This window comes from Mangifera indica, unplaced genomic scaffold (genome assembly GCF_011075055.1).
Source record: "Mangifera indica cultivar Alphonso unplaced genomic scaffold, CATAS_Mindica_2.1 Un_0044, whole genome shotgun sequence".
Lineage (NCBI taxonomy): Eukaryota > Viridiplantae > Streptophyta > Magnoliopsida > Sapindales > Anacardiaceae > Mangifera > Mangifera indica.
In genome coordinates, this window is record NW_025401136.1 from 43,807 (window position 1) to 59,552 (window position 15,746).

The window sequence follows — 15,746 nt, forward strand, 5'->3', positions numbered from 1 at the left end:
GTTTTATTATAAAATAAAATTATCAAAAAAGGAAAAAAAAATCATTTATAAGAAAAGATAGATGTTTTATTAAAATTTTTTTAATACAGATATTTATATTAATTATCTACTCTTAATAATGAATACAAACAAACCAGAGTCAAATCATTATCAGAAAAAGAACATGAGTGACAAAAAAAGAATATTGTATGAATTCAAGATATATTAAAATCAATCTTTTATATTATCCCTTAGGGTTTTCACCAACAAAACATAATTTTGGGCCTCTAAATTCATTCAAGATCAATCTCTTACCTGTTATAAACCCTTTTAAGGGTTTTTACCAACAAAACATAATTTTAAGTCTCTAGGTTCATTCACTATATGTTATAGGTTGCCGTTGACTCAAGCTCGAAAATTTTAATTGCCTGAAGAAGATGAGATAAGACAAAATTGAATTTTAGGCTTTGAAATATAAAAAGTTAGGCAAATACTGATCTTAGATTAAAAAATAAAAATTGACATTTATCTTAGTTGAATCGTAAGACCCTGACGACTGATAAGTTACGAATATTTATCACCAAAATAAAACACATTTTCCTTCCACAATCATCGGCTGATATGCAAAATTTTCCTGCTTCCTGGCCCATGTTGCATCACTCTCGTCAGGTTTCAGAATATGCGGCGGCCCCGCTTGACCCATTTCTACCGGCTCCCACAAACAAAATAACTACTTACAAATCTAACTTCATTTTTCAACCATGTTTGTTATTAATTTCCAGTTATCAAGGATGTGAACTCAAAGACTAAACAAAAGACTTAAAAAGGTAAAAGAAAAACAATACAAAAAAGGAAAAGAACATCATGCTTACACTTTTCCCCCTCTATTATCTGATAAATTTTTGGTTAAAGCTTATAATCTAACAAAAGGATCCCTCAAGGTACACTCTGTCTCTCAAGAGCACCATAAGCAACTGAATTTTTCTTCGTTCTTGTTTGAGGATTGCCCATTAATGGCGGCTTAGCCTTGCAAGGAATAATATTAAACGTCGAGGGGCGCGGGCAATTTCTAGGCCGCGAAAAGAATGATGCACACTCCGCCGCCGATCTCTGGTTAGGGAGATTAGGAATACAATTTCTTGTCACGTCAAGAACTCCACTATTGACCAACCTCTTGCACAAAGCTCCAACTTTAGTGAAATAATTATTTGACAGAGACAAATTCACCAAGCTTCCTACTGTACACAGGACTTCGGGTATCTGTCCGTACAGTAAATTTCCAGCGAAATTTAGCTGCTCTATCTTCCCCAAACACCCCAGCGAGCATGGTAATGGACCAGTTAATAAATTGTTGCTTGCATCAATAACCGTAGCTTCTTTCAGAAACCCTAGTTCATATGGGAGACAGCCGGTCAGTAGATTGTTTAAGAACAAAACTTCCTGTAACGTTGCAGCAGCCATGCCGATGCTCCTTGGTATCGGGCCGGTGAATTTGTTGTTAGCTAAGGTGAGATAACGTGCCGTTGTAGAGCCGAGAGTGTACGGGAGAGTTTGACCGAAATTATTGTTATTCAGGAAGAGTATTTCTAGTTTTAACAAGAAAAGTTGAGAAGGGAGAGGCCCTGAAAAGAAGTTATATCGAATATCTAAAAACGATAGGCCATTCATCTGAAGAATTTCTTGAGGAAAAGGGCCGGAAAATTTATTGTTACTCACATCTAGCTCGTATAGAAATGGAATTTCTGCGAGTTTTGCTGGTAAAGAGCCAGAAAATTTATTGGAATTGGCATGAAAGAGAGCAAGATCCGGCAGCTGATCGAGGAAGCCGTCGAGTGTGGGGGCTTCGAGGCCGAAGCCGTTGAGGTCGACGGATGCAAGGGCGGTGGCAGATTCATTGTCAGGCGGATGATCACAGTAGAAGCCTGTGTAATTGCACACATCTGATCCAGCCCAAGTGCCGGTGATCCCTAAGGGATCAGATGTGATTGTGTCCTTGAAGGCTTGAATAATAGGGTAAACAAGGGCGAGTCTAATGTCTAAGAAGGATAAGAGATCTGGTATTAATGGCAACGGGGGCAAAAGTTGAGAATATACACAGAGAAAGAAAGGAAGGAGGAAGATGAGAGTTTTAGTCATATCCATCTGAAGATGAATGAATTAGACGGGAAGAGACAACAACAGGGTGAGTATTACAAGATTCTGATCTTTGCATTTAATAGTAGTTATAATTAGTCTGGTTGTTGAAGTCTCTCACTCACGAAAATGGCATATATATATATACAACACACACACACATTATGGAAAATGGTGGTCGGTCAAAGGCAAGGATGTGAAATTCTACATGTTTTAATTAAATAAAATATATTAATCCAGAGAAAGTTGTTGCTTTGTACATATGAGTCGCATTGAAGATCAATTTACAATTTGTCCCACTTTCACCTTTTGTCATTAAGTTAGCCATTTGGGTCGTAAACTTGAGTTACGACCCAAGTTTACTAAATCTCCTGATTATTTATGTACATTAAAATTATTTTCTGCGTGGTGTTACATAAAATTTTGAGGCCTTCAACTGCTGAATTCGGGTGTTTTGCTTCAAAGTAAAGACAATACCAACCCCACTACAGCCCTACTTTTTTTTTCACTTACGTGTAATTTACTTACTTTTGGTAGAATGAATTTGTATATTTTATTCAAATCAAATCATGAGTTGGCAAACTCAACAAACCAAGTATCATTAAGCTAGGGTTCAACTTGTTTGCAATCCTAGACTTTCATAAAATCTAACACCACCATTATTGAAGGTCATTTCTTGGACAGAAATAAACTGAAAAAAAAAAAAGAAAACTGTCCCCCTTAATGTTTTATTGGTTCCAGTTGTCCACAAATATTGCTTGCGAAAAGAATTGTAGATTGTCAAATTAATAATGTTCCCGCTGTCCAAAGTTGAAGCATCTGTTCACATAGCTTTCCCCAAGCAATTTGGAAATGAGTACGCCGAAGAGTAGTGGGAAGAGAATAACATCTTTAGAAACTCTAGTTTTAATTTGCTGGCGTAGTGCCTTACATATGAAAGTATAAGAAGAATATTAAGAACTTAACATGAAAGCACTCTTCGATGTCCACTGCTACATTATTTGTTTAGAGACCAAAACTCTGCAGCAGCGATGCAAACTATCTTTCTTTACAATTTTTTCTAAACAGTCAAGTATAAGTATTTATATAGGAAGTTGGTGGATTCATGAACCTGGAAGATTTGTAGACGAAATCATTTCATTATGTTATGTGGGTAGAGTCATCCCCTTGTAACTGTATCTCCACGAATACCAGTTTCCAAGTGGTAGGTACTTGATATGCGCCTAACATCTAAGTGGTCTAGTATTTTATCACAAATGTGTAGACAATTGATGTGAAATACGTATAAATAACTATTTTAAAATATTATTTTAATAATAAAGGAATACTAGTATATTATTTTACCTAAATACACTTGGATATAATTATTTTAAAATATTTTTTTATGTTATTTATTATATTAATTAAAAATGAGAGTATTTTTACCATAAAAAAATTAATAAATAAGGATATAGTTATAATAAAATAAAGATTATATTGATAATCTTTTAATATCTAAGGTGGAGTTAGTAATTAGATTATCTCTTATAATACCTATTACATCACTATCGGTAATAAAATATTATCAAAATATTTTATTATTTATAAATAAAATAAAATAATATAAATAATAAAAAATAAATTATCAAAATAATTTTTAATACCCTAACCCGGCCGCCCCTTCGAGTGGTAGTGCAAGTCAAGTGTTAGTTGAGGCTTTGATAGCCTAACTTGTCTACGTGTCCAGTAAAACAGAAGAAGATAAATTCTTCAGCATTGGTCGTTAGTTAAGTTCTTACTGGCCGGTCTCTATCATTTAGTTAGAAAAAAACTTTTATGGTAGTGTACAAATTGTTTACTTCACTTCTTACTAGTCAGATTTATCACTTTCACGGCTAGAAAACAAAGTTGGTATAGAAATTGTGCCTGTTTTTGGTTTACCCTTCCTCCTCTTCTGTCTATGCATGCTTAATCTAGAAGACTTTTTTTCCCCATCTTCATTTATCTGTCATTTGTCAAGGCTCATCAATTCATCTTTTCTGGAAACCAATAAGTACCCACCGTTCTGTTTTTACACATTCTTTTCGGTTACCCCTGAGTAGACAAACTTTTTCTTTACTTTTGTATCAAAAGCAACATTAATTTAACATAATTATTTTGCATTTTAATTTGTGTATTCCACGTTCACTTATTTTACTCAACATATATATTGGTATTCCACATTAATTTGTTTTAGTCAACACATGTAAGCAGTAAGATTTTATCTTGCAACACTAGCACTTATCTCCTCAATGGAGTTGGTAAAATCAGTCTTTGTTATCACTTGTTAAATACTATTGAAATTGCGATTCAATACGACTTTGTTCACACTTATATATTAATACTTAACTTTTTTTTTTTGATAATGGGATCTTGTCCATATTGGATAGATGGATAAACTCAGGGTACAATGACTGTATTCATAACAATTGATTAGGTAAATCAAGATTTTATAAGTGTGATAAAGACACTAACACAAAATTTCTTTTTAAAAATTATAATACTGTATCAATTTTATTTAACTTACCTCCTAACTAATATGGGACAATACATACATTAATTCTGGTAGTGGATGTCTACTTATAGATCTTAATAGATTTTTTATTTTGCCCACGTTACATATATGATGAATTGTAAACTTAAGAAGAGAGAGTTGTTAAAGTTCACCTCATCTGTTTTTATGTCTTACAAGCAAGTAAATGATAAAGAGAGATTAATGGTAAATTCTTGTAAAGAGAATGAAAACTGTACCCTAATAGTAGGTTCTCCAAATGAATTGACTAAGGAGCAACTCTCTGATTTCCAGGTAATGCTTTTGTTTGCTCCTTTTAGAAGGGGAGCTACTGAATATGGAAAACCTGGGAAAAAATGATCAATCAAAGGTGCCGTCAATAATTAGAAAGCAGGCTAAGAGATATCAAGCTCTTGCTGGGAAGATAGATTATCTTTGTAGAAGATCATGGAAGTCTTAATACAACCCAATCCTTACGTCAAAACCTATTCCAATCCAGACTCCCAGACCCCCAACTCCCAAATGTAACCTAAAGGGGTATTGTAACATCTTTGGTTCAATACTAGATTCATTGTCAAGATACTATTTACTTTAAACACACAGTTTATCATAATTTTACTTCTAGGTTTATAATTTAAAACTCATTTTAACAATTTAAAGAACTTACAGAATATTTAATCAATCAAATATTTTCATCCTTAAGCAATATGAAATGCATGGACAAAATACAAATAACCCAAACATATCTCTTGTACTTTGCCGATGGAGGATTTGTTTAAAGGTATCACATACACCCCTCTTACAGGACTCAATGTCTTCACTAAGATTTGTCTCACCATCGTTCAAAAAAATATAAGAAACTAGTCTGATATCATTTGTCATATATTTGATCAAATAGTCAAGTCCACTATCAAGTTATTGTCTACTTTGGACATATAACTTATCATGATTTTGTTTTTGTGCTTTAAAATCTAAAAACAAAACCTTGATGAGTATGCATCTAAAGTGCACAATATTTTGACAAGAAGTTAAACTATTGAACTATAAATGTTACTGATATTACATCCTCCAATTATTTAACATATATAATAAGATTAAAACGATAAAAAAAAAATAAATGAAAATATCTTTACTTCTAATTACTGATATCTATCTGCAAAAAAATTTCTTGTTGAAATTATAGCGTCCAATTAATCATCATCCCATCCTAGTCCACAAATTAAAGTATGTAGACCTACCAAAAAGGATCACGCATTAGAGGAAATTAGTGCGCCACATCCAATGAATATGCATAGTGATAGCATCTTTAGGAAACCATAGATATTTGTGGTGTTATTGTGCTTCCCGCTTTCCTCGAATTGACTTCTAAATATGGTGGACACCCATACATAATTAAATCGTATTTGTATCATATTAGTTTAAATTTTGAATTTAATAAAAAAAATTTAATCCTAATTTGATTTAAAAAAATTTTGAATTAAGTTGATACAATTCAACTAAACTCAAAAATTATATAGTCAGTTATATCATATTAAAACATAATATATAATAATACTATTTGTTATAAATATTAAATTAAAAAAATATCCTTAAAAATTATGAAAATGGTAGAATTATAATTTTTTATCTTATAAATGGTAAAGGAAAAAATAAATAAAGGTTAAAAATCTAATATATTTATGAAATTAAAATTCTTTAAAAGTATTAATAAATTACATTTTTTTCAAAGGATCAAAGGTTGTTAAAAAACCTTTTACAATACAATTATATTTATTAAAATAAATTTTATATTTACCATATTAATCATTCATAAGAAATATGATTTATGACTAAATATTATTTGTTAGAATTATATCAACTCTTTTGATTATTTTTATTATCAATAATGCTTGTTTTATTTATTATATTTTTAATTCTAATTATACTGAAAAATATATTGATCGAATTTATTACTAATAATATGAACAATACTATGTATATCCATTTTTTGTACATAATTCATGTACATAGTGATGTGTCATCATGTAATTAAGTGATTTTAAAACATGTGTCATCATATAATAAAGAAACATTCAATCACATGATAACACCTCATCTATGTACACAAATTGTGTATAAAAAATAGGTACACATAGTTTTATTGCTAATAATATTTACTTGTATTATAATTATAAGAATTATTCTTTTAAGAATATTAAGGGAAATGTCTGATAATTAATTTGAATTAGCCAATTTTTAAAGGCCAAAGGACTATTTCCCATCCAAAGTATCCTTTAATCTCAAGTTTTCATCTTTTAACTTTGAAAATCCTATTTACCCATCCATAGAGGATTAAAATTAACGAAACTTTAGCTCCTTAAAATTTTATAGGCCAAGCTTTAAAAAATGACATTTCCTCCTCTAGGGTTTAGTTTTCAAACTTCAACTCCATTTTCAGCACCATTATCAATGATATTTCTCTCCCTCTGACGATCTCTCTCCATTCACCTAAACGCCTTATCAATGTCAAATGAAGCTGGGGAGAAAAAGATGAAGATCTCATCTTTGTCTGAGAAGATAATCATTCTCCCAGAAAAAGATGGCTAAGAAGACGATCATCTTCCCAGATGAAGAGCTTTGTCTTCTCGATGAAGCTCTTCATCTCTCAAGTCTCATTTAACACTGATTGAGCATTCAATTGAGTGGAGAGAGATCATCAAAGGGAAAGGAAGCTTCAAGAGGAAGAGGCCACTGACAATGATGCCGGAGATGACGTTGAAGTTTGAAAACTAAACCTTAGGAGGGAAAATATCATTTTTTAAAACTTGGTCGAAGGACAAACTTTTAGTTTTTAAGGTTTTTTTTTTTTTAGGAGAGAGATTAAATTCTAATTTATTTTTAATATTACAGATGAAATGACGATTTCATCTTTAAAACTAACAGACTTAACCCCCTATAAATGAGTGTTTGAGATTTTTATAGTTAAAGAGTGAAAACTTAATATTAGAGGATACTTTGGATGGAAATAAGTCATTTGGCCATTTTTTAAATTAATTTTTTATTATTTTTAACTAATGAACATGACTTTATAATTAACATAATAAAAATTCATTAGGGATAAATAATGATATGATTAAAGGCGTGAAAGATTCAAGAGAATTGCTATAATATCATTACACAAAATATATATTTGTCAAGCATGTCTTTTTAATACTTGTCTTTTTTTTTTTTAAAAAAATTATGTCACTTTGAGTTAATATAGGTTTGTTTCTTGTCAATCCAAATATAATCCAATTTTAATTTGGATAAACACAACTCAAATTATATGTTGTATTAAAAAAATTCAACTTTAATATGATTTTTTTTGTATTATATCATATCACATTAATGAATCATGTAAAAAATTGTCAACTTTAAATAATTTAAATCATTGTCCCATTGAGTTTTAATTTGAAATTTGTAATTTACACTTGAGTTATGTATGATGCAGTTTGATATCATTTGAGAGATTTTTCAAATCAAATTAAAAAAATATGTTCTGATCCTATTTAGATTACAGTTTAAATTATAATTATCAGTATCATACAATATATCATATGTATCGTATCCTATAATATGATATGATACAAATAAAAAACGATATGTATAATAAAGTGTATCAAATTAATATGATATGATAAATATATCATACGATATGATATATATTATCTATACAAATTGATACACTTTTCTAGAAAATGATAATACATTAAGGGTGTATATGAAAAATTTTAAAAATGTTAAGGGTGTAATATTTTTCAAAATGATAACGATTTAATTACAATATTTTATTAGTAATTTATTATTTTAATTTTTAAAAGATGTATCATACAATATAATACACAATATAATAAATTAGACTTTCGATATACGATAAAATAAATGTTTTAAAATTATATTATATTATATATATATAATTTAATAAAAGTAACTGAATTATAATTTTTTAAAACATAATATACACATGTAAAATAAATATAACATACACAATACATATGTATATAAAATGATAAAATAAATATGAAAAAAATAAGTTATACATTAAATTACTCATTAAAAAATTTTGTCTAGTTATATATATTTTAAATACAGTTTGATTTGATTTAAAAATTCTCATACTATAATATGAACTGAAAAAAAGTTTTAAAAATTTTAATCAAAATCAAATTAAATCATAATTTTTAAATAATTTAATTTAATTTTATAATTTAAACTGGATTATATAACCCTAATTTATACTTCTTGTTTTTTTAATAACCCAACTCCAAATTAACAATACACGTGCATCATTCAGACGCTCAGTCCGAGGCCCGATCTCACAAAGAACCTGATCCAAATTCAATTCGGATCCTACAATCGGAGACAAAACCTAAGTTGGTCCCGTCTCCAAGGCCCCGGACCCATTCGGTCTGGATTCCCATTTGCCCAGGACTATGTCTAAGTACAGATTTATAGGAATCCAATGGAAATTCCACCGACACATAAGGTTTGAAACTATGCATACTGGATATATATATATATTTATATTCTTGGGGCTGAGTCTTCTCCGGACTCCAGCTAATGTGAGTTTGTCCATATGTAAAGACTTTGCCATCTCAATTGACAAAACCCGTACATGATTTTTCTAAGCATTATCAGTGCCTTTGTACTTTTTGTAGGACCCCAAGTTCTGTTTCTAGTCATGCTTTATTAAAGAAAGCTGAAAAGATTGGCCCATGTTCTTTCTCCATGACTTGGGTTAATTTGTTTTGGGGTCTCTCCCCATCTCCACGCTTCATACGAATCACCACACGTTATTTCACGGTTCTTTATTTCTTTTTCTAGCTTTCCCTGTTTTTTAGTTTATGTTTGATCCAAATGAAAGAATGGATTTTGGTGAAGAATGCCTTAAAATTTAATGACTTTTTAAAATACATTTGTTTTGCCGCTTAATGTCAATCTTTCTAGATTATCCTAATGAATAGTATAGAAGTCTAACTATTAGTGTTTAATTAGAAGTAATTTCGGACTTATAAAGTTAAAACAAAAACAAAAACAAAAATAGAGAGATAAATTAATTTATTATATTCTTGATAATACTCTTTTTATTCATATAATTGTAAGGGGATATACTATTTTATTATTATGTATAGATGATATAAGAGCATTGTCATAAGAATATTACTATAGAAGTAATACCCTGTTTATAATATTTTGTTATTATATATAAAATATTATCACAAAGGAACAATGTTACGTTAAAAAGGGTTTATATGAAAATCATCGTGTTGATAATGTTTTTATCATAAAACTCTTTTTATTCATAAAATTGTAAAAGGGTATACCATTTTATTATTATACGTTGATGATATGATTATTATTAATGACAATTTATAGAATATCACCAAATTGAAACAATCTCTGAAATATACAAATTGAAACGAAGAATTTTAAATATTTAAATTATATTCTTGGGTTATAGATTTTTTCTAGATAGTTCGTACTATTATTTATCTCAAGTCATTGTTAGAATCATCTATTTTGACAATCACAGTGTTATCTAGAGTACCTTCAATAATGTTATTCATGAACACACTGACGTATATTAAAATTGACTGCTACTTGTTTGTCAGTATCTGATCAGAGACACTTTATTTCATTCTGTCCTTTCTCTGAATCAAATAGCAAATGTTTTCACCAAGACTCATCCTTCTGGATGATTTTATGACTTCATTACAAACTTAATTTAGTAAATATTTTGTCTAAATGAGTTTGCAAGGGAATATTAAACTATATTCTAAATATAGAGTATTCTATATTAAAATATATTCTAAATATGCAGTATCATGTTATAAATTATTGTGTATCAATCATCTCGACTTGTTTTTCTTGATATGTTTCCTTATTTATATAAGATGATTTAAACCAAGTATAAATTTATGTATACAATTAAGTTATCATTTATAATTAGTAATTAACTTGACAAATCATAAAAGGAAACAGGGGAAAAATGAAATCACAACAAGTTGATTTATTCGATTAAAAATTAGCTAGTTACATTGATTCTACATAATATATGATCGGGGAAACAGATATGTATACGCACAAATAACGAAGCCTAACCATGAACGTCTTGGATTGGACAAGTCCATCTTCAGGGGTCCGGTGGCTTAACAATTACAGGCGGGGCGGCACAAGAGCTGCATAAGTGCGAGATGGTGGAGCAGGTGCAAGTTCTGCGGTTGATTTTTGATGAAACGTCTCAGTATCAGTATGACTGGAATAACCATTCTTCATACAAGGAACAATATTCAGTGACTTCTCGTTTGGACAACTCATTCGCGTGGAGAAGAATTTACGGCATTCTTCAGGTGATCTCTGAAATGGAAGATCCAAAATGCAGTTCATCCGAATATCAAGTTTGTTTTTCATCATCAACTTCCTGCATTCACGTCCAATCTGTGTAAAATAGTTATATGACAGAGTTAAGTTGTCGAGCTTCGGCAGCTTGCAGACCATCTCGGGCACAGGCCCGTAAAATTGGTTATAAGAGAAGTTGAGGTTCTGCATACTAGCCAAGCATCCGAACGAGCGCGGAATGGGGCCGGTCAACATATTTTTACTCACGTCGAATACGGTGGCATTTCTAAGGAAGCCGATTTCATAAGGCAAGCAACCTGAGAACTTGTTGTTCAGGAAAAGCACTTCTAGCAGGTATTTTGCTCTGCCAATGCTGCTTGGAATGGGGCCGGTGAACTCGTTGTTGGCAAAAGTGAGATAAAGGGCTCGTGTGGAGCCAAGATTGGAAGGAAGATTTCCTGTGAAGTAGTTGTTATTGATGAAGAGGACATCAAGATCCAGGTTGAATATTTCAGGTGGAACATTTCCACTCAATGAGTTGAACCTGAGGTCCAAGAAGGTTAATTTTTTGCAATTAAGAACTTCCATTGGAAACTCGCCGGATAACTTGTTGTTGCTGACATCTAGCTCGTACAAGTACTTGATCTTGGATGTTAATTTTGGGATTGAAAGGGTGAAATTGTTGGAATTTACGTGGAAGATTGCCAAATCATTCAACTGCTCGAGAAATCCAGAGAAGTTAAGCGACGGACCGCCAAAATTATAGCCATTGAAGTCTACTCCCGCAACTGCCTTCAGTTTTACGTCAGGACGAGTATCACATGCAAAACCTTTGTATTTGCAAACATCTTTACCTTTCCACGAATTTGTAATACCTTGTGGATCATATAAAATGCTAGTACTAAATCTTTGAATTACTTTGCGAGCTTGTATGAGTAGCTTATTCTGGGGTGGACGAGGAGGAGGACGAGGACGAGGAGGAGGAGGTGGTGGAGGAGGAGGAGGAGGGGGAGGAGGTGATGGTGGTGGTGGAGGAGAAGGAGGTGGTGGAGGAGAAGGAGGGGGAGGAGGTGATGGTGGTGGTGGAGGAGAAGGAGGGGGAGGAGGTGATGGTGGTGGTGGAGGAGAAGGAGGGGGTGGAGGAGAAGGAGGGGGAGGAGGTGATGGTGGTGGTGGAGGAGAAGGAGGGGGAGGAGGTGATGGTGGTGGTGGAGGAGAAGGAGGAGGAGGAGGTGATGGACAAATTGGCTCAGGAGGAGGAGGAGGAGGACAAACCGGCTCAGGAGGAGGAGGAGGAGGACACTCTTCATATTCCGGAGGGGGAGCAGGACCTACAACACCCCCACCGATTATGATCTCCAAATCTCCTCTTCTTGATTGGGGACCACCTGTTACGTTATGATGCAAACATGAATGAACAATGAGAAGGAAGAGCATAAAAGAAGAACAAAGATGAGAAATGGAGGCCATAATGTTCCTCTTACACGATTTCAGAGAGTAGAAGATATCCAATATATAAAAGAACAGTGAAGAGTAGAAGACCAAGAGTGGAGGGCAGTCAAAGACTCACGAGCAAAACAGACGACGTCTACTTCAAATTTACTAGGGTAAGCGGACGTTGCTCTGTCATTTTCACAACAAAGAGACAATCAATTTGCAGAGCTTCCTCTAACTTTTTGGTAGGTTTCAAAATTTGTGGCCGTCTTCAACTGCTGTACGGCCATAAACTCTCTGGTTTTAATCCAATTTACAATATGAGAAGTGCAATAATACGGTACTACTGCCAACCGGGTAGATCGAGCACGAGATAAAAAGGAAGAAACGAAAACAATGGGATTTTACCAACCCAATGAGAGACTTTTAGATTTGAATTAAAGGATTAAATGATCAAAAACTTTATCTGAAAGTTCGAGGTAATTATTTAATGTCCTAAGAACATGTTCCTTTTGTGGATTAAACTGAAACTAATTAACAACAAAGGTATATATATATATATATATATATATATATATATATATATATATATATATATATATATATATATATATATAAAATTTATTTGATTAAATACATTTGAACACCAAACTGCTTTTCTAATACAAGGTTAAGGAGACGCAAAAAAACTGAAAAACCGAATCGAAGCAAGGACTTCATTGTTTACTCTTATAGAAAATATTTTGGATTGAATTCAAATACCTCTTTTAACTTATCTGATACAATAATTATAAAATCAGTTATTAAATTTGATGTTTTATTTAGTATGATCGATTTAACTTTAAAGAGATGGTTTGACTCAAATAAGGTTTTTTTGCTATTAAAAAAAATTAGATTTATGCTATCAGTAGATTTATGTGTATAAACAATAGTTTAAAATTTGAATACAAATGATGATATATCATTACATGACAGAATATTATTTTATCTTTAATTTAAAATTATTTAATTATATAATAATATATAATTATTTGTACTTATTATTTATACACATGAATTTATTATTTACCATGTTCTGTGAACTTTTTATCCAATACAAATAACTTAATAAATTTAAGGTTTAACCCCAAAATATAAAGTCAAGATGTCTTTATTTATTTAGGTGGAAAGTTAGATAGGGAAAGGATCCTGACACGGAAATGGGTTATAGTTACTATTTGGGTGTTAAATTAGCCAAATCAATCCAAATATTTAATTTAACAGCTTTACAAATTTGATTCATTTATACTTATAGAAAATTCAAAGAAAAGATATCTTTCACTATTTCTCATTCAAAGTATGTTGTTATATCAAGTTTTTATCTGTTAATTTTAAAAATTTTATTTACCTACTTATAAACTATTAAAATTAATGGTTTAAAAGATAGAATCATTATTTATTCGACGAAGCTCTTCAATTTTTCAGGTTAGATTTCGATTGTTTGATATTTCAAAAGAGGAAAGAGAGACCGTCGAAACATATTGATGTCTTTGGAGAGTTTCGTCATCAGTAATGATGTTGAATTTGACACTAGGGATTGAAAACTAAACCTTAGAGGGGTGTTATTTTTTAAAATTTGATTTAGAGGGAAATAGTTAATTTTTAAGGATTAAGAAAGAAAAAAGATAAAATCTTAAAGGATTAGAGTTTTGTTAATTTTAATCACTTATAGATAAGTAAATAAGATTTTCAAAATTAATAACAATAACTTTAAGATAATAATATACTTGAGTAGGTGGGAATAAGTCCTTAGGCCATTAATTTATAATTATGCTGTGAAGACCCCTAGGGCCAGGGCGGCCACCTTGAACAACGTTGATTAGTTTGCATGCTGAATATGATCAACAAAAACGACAAGATGAAAATTTTCTGCAAGAAAGACAGCTGAGATCCATGATTTGAACTCGTGGTGCGTCTGTTCGATAAAAATATTACTTAGGGGACCGGCAGCAGCTGCCCTTGACGCAGCGGAAAAAGTAAGGCTTATCTCAACCTACAGGAAAATTTATAAGCCATACAAAATTTTCTCTTATAAGAATCCCTGCAATTGGATTCTTTTTGAGAAACCCCCTTTGAAAATGGTTAAACCAATCATAAGGAATTATTTAAAGGGTATATTATTATATAATTAATAATTAAAAATTAAAAATAAAATAATATTTAATTATATAATAATATATTATTATTTATTATTATTATTTTTCAAATGAAAGGACTGAACAATCAATGTACTGCCAAGCTGACCTCACATGCAAACCAACTGCATGTCAATGATGCAGCATGCCTTGGATTTTTCAAAGCTCCGACAATATTTTGTATGTGGTTAATTTTTCACCCATATAATTTACACATGAGACAAGAAGAAGGCCAAGAATGAGACCAAACTAAAGTGAATGAAAGCTTGTGAAATAGACAATTAGTTCACAAGTTAATAAAATTAATACAATATTAATATTTTTATAAAAAAGATTTAGATTTAATTTTTTATTATATTTATAAAACTCTTATGTATTTAATATAATAGTTGTGAGTTCAAGTATTATGTCATAGAATATCTATCTAATCAATTAGATAGAGTTCCTTGGTTTTTCAAAAAATAAATAAATAAAAACTTGATATATAAAAATTTTGAAAAGAGATAGACCTATATATAAAAAAAAAAATGATATATTACTATATGATTATATATTCTTTTATTTTTAATTCAAAATTACTTAATTAAATGGTAACATATCATCATTTGTGTTCATTATTTATACATATAATTTTATTGAAAAAAATATATATATGAAAGTTACTCCAATGCTATATTAGTCTTTGGAGATAAATGATTGATCAAATGATTTGGAGATGGCTTTAGAGATTCAAACTGAAATTTGAAAGTGAATTCTAGGTTAAAAAAAAATTGATGTTAATACCTTGTCTTTACAATTATTAGTCGTGATATTTTCTCATACAAAAGTTGATCAATAATGATTTTTGCAAATGTGGGTTTAGGTTGTTTTCAAGTTAATGTCAATTTAGACTCTAGTACACTCGTTCTTTTAAGAGAAGGTATCTTTTACAAAGGTCAGAAAAACATTTTAAAAGAGAATTAATCAGAAGTTTTCAAATAACTTATATTACTCGATAATATTATAGACAATTGAGATAAGCAATGACATTGATGGAGGAGGGTGTTGATTGTCCTTATAAATCAACTGTCCCCACCAAATGCAATAAAATTACATCCATATGTGTCATTTTGCTAAGATTGCCCCATCTTGTAGGGTTT

General features: G+C 30.9%; 2 protein-coding genes across 2 annotated transcripts; both read right to left on the reverse strand.

The window, feature by feature from the left end:
• Positions 1–726: 726 nt before the first annotated feature.
• Positions 727–2,242, reverse strand: LOC123206640 (uncharacterized protein At4g06744-like). Its single transcript, XM_044623832.1, has one exon. The coding sequence runs from the start codon at positions 2,119–2,121 to the stop codon at positions 916–918; it is 1,206 nt and encodes a 401-aa protein (XP_044479767.1). The 5' UTR covers positions 2,122–2,242; the 3' UTR covers positions 727–915.
• An 8,408-nt stretch (positions 2,243–10,650) lies between these two features.
• LOC123206636 (uncharacterized protein At4g06744-like) lies at positions 10,651–12,509 on the reverse strand. Its single transcript, XM_044623828.1, has 2 exons — positions 12,289–12,509; positions 10,651–12,126 (listed from the first exon to the last, which is right to left on the reverse strand). The coding sequence occupies exons 1-2, from the start codon at positions 12,467–12,469 to the stop codon at positions 10,817–10,819; spliced, it is 1,491 nt and encodes a 496-aa protein (XP_044479763.1). The 5' UTR covers positions 12,470–12,509; the 3' UTR covers positions 10,651–10,816.
• Positions 12,510–15,746: the final 3,237 nt, after the last annotated feature.